The sequence below is a fragment of the Engraulis encrasicolus genome, chromosome 14 (assembly GCF_034702125.1).
Source record: "Engraulis encrasicolus isolate BLACKSEA-1 chromosome 14, IST_EnEncr_1.0, whole genome shotgun sequence".
NCBI classification, from domain to species: domain Eukaryota; kingdom Metazoa; phylum Chordata; class Actinopteri; order Clupeiformes; family Engraulidae; genus Engraulis; species Engraulis encrasicolus.
Window position 1 is genome coordinate 50811830 of NC_085870.1, and position 5000 is coordinate 50816829.

At 49.0% G+C, this 5000-nt stretch overlaps 1 protein-coding gene across 3 annotated transcripts in view; it reads left to right on the top strand.

Annotated features, from left to right (window-relative positions):
• srgap2 (SLIT-ROBO Rho GTPase activating protein 2) overlaps positions 1-5000 on the top strand; it is a 134627-nt gene that overhangs the window by 126054 nt on the left and 3573 nt on the right. For all 3 annotated transcript variants that reach the window (XM_063216046.1, XM_063216048.1, XM_063216047.1), the window contains 5 exons: positions 1-123; positions 522-650; positions 2492-2702; positions 3531-3713; positions 4048-5000. The exon at positions 1-123 is cut by the window's left edge; the exon at positions 4048-5000 is cut by the window's right edge and continues 3573 nt beyond it. In XM_063216046.1, the coding sequence (XP_063072116.1) occupies positions 1-123; positions 522-650; positions 2492-2702; positions 3531-3713; positions 4048-4659 (1258 nt within the window). In that variant the 3' untranslated portion in view covers positions 4660-5000. The remainder of the gene's footprint in view (positions 124-521; positions 651-2491; positions 2703-3530; positions 3714-4047) is intronic.

Sequence of the window (5000 nt, forward strand, 5' to 3'; positions counted from 1 at the left end):
GCTCTCCTTCAAGAAGGGGGCGTCTCTCTTGCTGTATAACCGCGCCTCTGACGACTGGTGGGAGGGGCGTCACAACGGAGCGAGCGGATTGGTGCCCCACCAGTACATCACCCTGCAGGACGCGTAAGCTCATTAATAATATTATGCTAAGCTAGCACACACTGAAATTAACATAACATTAGATAGCACAAGATGATTACTAGCATTATGCTAAGGTAGAACCAGAGACAGTCTATTATGAAGACACGGCCAGCTCCATGTTCGTTCCTGTTTCACTTGTGACGCCGGCCACGCCCCTTTAGGAGACTTTTGATAGGAAATCGGACTTTTTCACAGATACAGACCAATTCCTTAATCCTGGGCGGCGCGGTGGATTTAAAAATGTTATATTCTGCAAGCGTTGTGCTAACCTAACATGCACACATGATAACACCAGAAGACACTAGAAAACACACAATTTTATATATTTTTGTACTTGAATGACACATCAGCTAGAACCTAAATTTGTGTTGGTGATTCAGGACGGACGGCTTCGGTGGTCGAGGCAGCCCCAAGGCTGATGCTGATGAAGAGAGAGTGGCCACTAGGGGGAGTGCCAGCTCTCCGACCGGCGGTCATGTAGCGGACATATACCTGGCCAACCTTAACAAGTAAATACACACACACACACACACACACACACACACACACACACACACACACACACACACACACACACACACACACACACACACACACACACACACACACACACACATACACACACACAGAGCTCTCAAACACATAGCAGACTTTTTAATTTCTCAAGTACATTTCATGCATGTGCTCTACAACTAGGAGGACATAGGATAGGAGGATAGGAGACGGCAATAAAGTATACAGATAAAAAGCACACAGTCTTGGCAAAGACTAAAAAGAAGGCATGAAAAAGCAAATAAAAGCAGAAAATAAAAAGCATCGTTAAATAAATAATTAAATGCAGATGAAAATCAGAAAACATCAAAACAGGACCACTAAAAGAAAGCATCATTAAAAAGTTTTTTTAAGTCTGATTTTAGTAATAATAATAATAATACATCAAATTTGTATAGCGCTTTTCTAAATACCCAAAGACGCTTTACAGAACATGTAACATAAAACAAAACCATGAACAGACATTCAAAGACATACAGAGACTAAAACACAACTGCAATGGAAGGTTCTTTTTTGTCCATAAATCATGGCGGTATGGAGCGTTCACGTTAGTGGAGAAATATGGAAGCCCACAGCAGGGGTGGCGATGAAAAAGCGGGATATGAAAATCCAAAGCCTCCCATCGTGGGGGGCAAGCTTGGCTGAAGGAGGCAGCCGAACAAGCCGGTGAAGTTCTATGGACGGAGGAGCCGCGAAGACTCCGGCAGAGGGAGGCATCCATCCGAGCTCGCCATGTCACCAACGACGACAAGCAAGACGCGGGCATGGACGCCGCGAGGACGCCGAGGATGGATGAAGAAGGCAGTACAGGTTGTAGTAGTTGGAGAAGTCTGCAGCCAAGACATGGTATAGAGTCGTTGGAGAAACCAGCAGCCACGCTGGATCGACAACAGTCCGGACTTCCTGGAGGCAGTGTTGGAGCAGGCGTCGGATGTAGCAACCGAGAACAGCAGGTGTTGTGCAGCCACAGCAGCGGGCCAATGCACGAGTAGCTGTAACGCAGTTAAGGTTTGCCAACAGCCAGGCGTCGGTGACAGGTTCTTCCAAAAGGGTGAAAATAGTCCGAAAGTTTTGTGTGGAAGAGAACGAGCAGCGGCAGCCAAAACGTGCCAGCGTCCACTCGCCCTCATTCCCGGAAACGGACTGAGGGAGCGGATTTTAAAACATGGTCTGTTTTTTTAACCAATTAACCAATTAACTGCCTTCTAACACACACACACACACACACACACACACACACACACACACACACACACACACACACACACACACACACACACTGATATTATACATAAACACACGCACACATGCATGCACACACACAAACACAGACACGTCAGATGTATATCTGGCCAACCTCAACAAATAAAGACACATACACATGCACGCACAAGCACGCACACGCAACCGATATAGCCAGCTTGAATAAGTACAGTTTGTATAATGCACACACATTCCCATTGAATGTGATCCTCTAAATATGTTCATATTTCTAATTTATTTCATTATTACTTCTCTCTCTCCCTCCCTCTCCATACCCTCTCCCTCCATCCCTGTCTTTCTCTACTTCTCCTCTCCCCTCCGCCCCTTTCTTCCTCCCTGAGTTCTCTCTTTCTTTCTTTCTTTCTTTCTTTCTTTCTTTCTTTCTTTCTTTCTTTCTTTCTTTCTTTCTTTCTTTCTTTCTTTCTTTCTTTCTTTCTTTCTTTCTTTCTGTCTGTCTGTCTGTCTATTTGTCTGTCTTTCTTTCTCTCTCTCTCTCTCTCTCTCTCTCTCTCTCTCTCTCTCTCTCTCCCTGTAGGATGAGGAAGCAGTCCTCCGGCAGTATCAGACGAGCGTTCCGTACTGCGGAGGGGCTGAGTGACGTGGTGTCGTCTCCCGTGTCCCCGGTATCGCCGGGGGCGATGACTGGGAGCGGTGGCATGTCCCCTGGCGGTGGAGGCAGCATGTCGGGCGGACTACGCGCCACCTCCATGCCCCTTGGAGCCAGCGCAGGCCTCGGATTGGCTAAGGTGATTTAAAAAATATTGCTGACAGTTTTTTTTCTTTTTAGTCCGTATAAACCCTGTTTACACTGTATAGTCAGCGAGCCAAGACCCTAAAAAACGTTTGAGGTCATTTTCTTCGCTAAAAGTTTGCAACCATGCCAGAAGTTATAAGCATAGACTAAGGTTTCAGAATCACTTGGTTGCCAGCATGGAACTTGACCCTTTAAAGTCAAATCTGAAGATCAAAAGGAAGTTACCTCATAACCTCATAACTAATGATCTCCCCTATCACTAAAGGACACACATTTGGTGCAAAACACTAGGGGGCGCAACAATAGGCAAAAAATGTATTCAGGCCCATTTTTTTTTTGCCGGTTCGGCGAAAACCAATTGGAACGTTCATATCGAGGAATGTCCCAGGCTGTCAAGACAGACCCATTATGTGATTAGCTGAATCAAACATGTCAGTGCAGCGCCCAGAGCGGATAAAACAACTTCATGGCGAAACTTCTTCAACCACCCCGGCTACCTGGGTGGCGTTGGTAGCGCTTGATGTACACAGGGCATAAGCACACCAAATTATCATGTAATGTGACAAAATGGCCTCTAGGGTTTCTGCAATAAGAAAACTTGTTCTTAGCCTATCTCCGATAGTGTGTATTTTAGGCAGTGTGAGCTGGTGTGTGTGTGTGTGTTGCGTATGCAAGAAGTGCAACAAACGCTGGAGGGGCAACGCATGCATGTAGGGCAATGAAATACTCCAGCATTTTCTGTGAGGAAATGCAATCTAGTTTTATTTTTATTATTATTATTATTATTATTATTATTATTATTATTATTATTATTATTCAGGAGGACAAGAGGCCCATGAGTGCCCACAGCGTTCTCAACTCCATAACTCGTCACTCGTCCCTCAAGAGCAAGGTGGAGAGCCCGCAGTTACGCAAAGCCACCTCCGCGGGGCGCTCTAAGAGCTTCAGCAACCACCGGCCCATAGACCCAGAGGTGTTCTCACATGTGGAGCACAGCTCACAGGTAGACACACGCTTGCACACACACACACACACACACACACACACACACACACACACATAGACATAAAGCAGCCACTACCTCATTGACCTGGAGTGGAACAACAGCTCACAGCTAAGCACACCCGTGCACACGCACACACACAGAAACGCACACACACACACACACACACATCAACCACAGGCTCATAGGTGTTCTCGCAAATGTATCTACCCTCTCCTTATAGGACTTTGAACACAAGCGTTGAGCGAGCTTTGTGAGCATGCGCCCGACGATATACGTATTAATATATTAGCATGTTGATCTATGTACTAAGCTTATGCCTCTCTCTTTACAGGATATCGAAGCGACTATGAACACGGCGTTGAGCGAGCTTCGGGAGCTAGAACGCCAGAGTTCCGCTAAGCACGCACCCGACGTCGTCCTGGATACGCTGGAACAGCTCAAGTCCTCATCAGGAGGCGGGGTCGGAGGCGGAGTGATCAGCATTGGGGGTGGGGCATCGGAACCCTCCAGCCCCCTGCACTCCCGCCTCCTGCGCGAGGTCGACGTCCCCTTGACGCACTCGCACCTGCAGCGCAGCTCCAGCTCCGCCTCGGATGTCCAGACCAGCACATTCCGACCAGCTAAAGGAGGCTCCTCCCCCAAAAGCCCGCTCCTGGCCTCCTCCTCCAACCCTCTGGCCTCATCGTCCTCCTCCACCTCCCTGGGAGGAGGAGTCAGCAGTGGGGGTGTTGGTCTCTCCTCCTCCTCCTCGTTTCGGGATAGCAGGGGTCCACCTGCCACGCGGCCCAAGCCAGTGGTCTTCCCCAAGAGTGGGGGGGCCGGGGCGTCAGGAGGGGGGAGTGGTGTTGGAGGGGGTGGAGCTATTGGGTCCTCGTCCCCGACAACCACCACCCCACCTCCTCCGCCTCCACCCCCGCCTGCCGACAAGTCCTGTCCCGTGTGAACCACACACACACACACATACACACACACAAACCCACAAACACACACACACACACCAAATATACCCCCCAATATATAACCCCTACCCCAGAGGTGGAGCAATAGGAGGGGCAAGCTGGGCATTTGCCCCAGGGCCCTCCTGTATGGATGGTGGGGGCCCTATTGCGACCTTGGCAGCCCATATGGGGGGCCATATCAGTGTTTTTCCCTGGTGCCCTGTTTGCAATCATTTCGCCTCTGCTCCCCACCCCAAATGTACCTGAGCTACCAGCCACCTCACCCACCCCTCTCTCTCTCACACACACACACACACACACACACACACACACACACACACACACA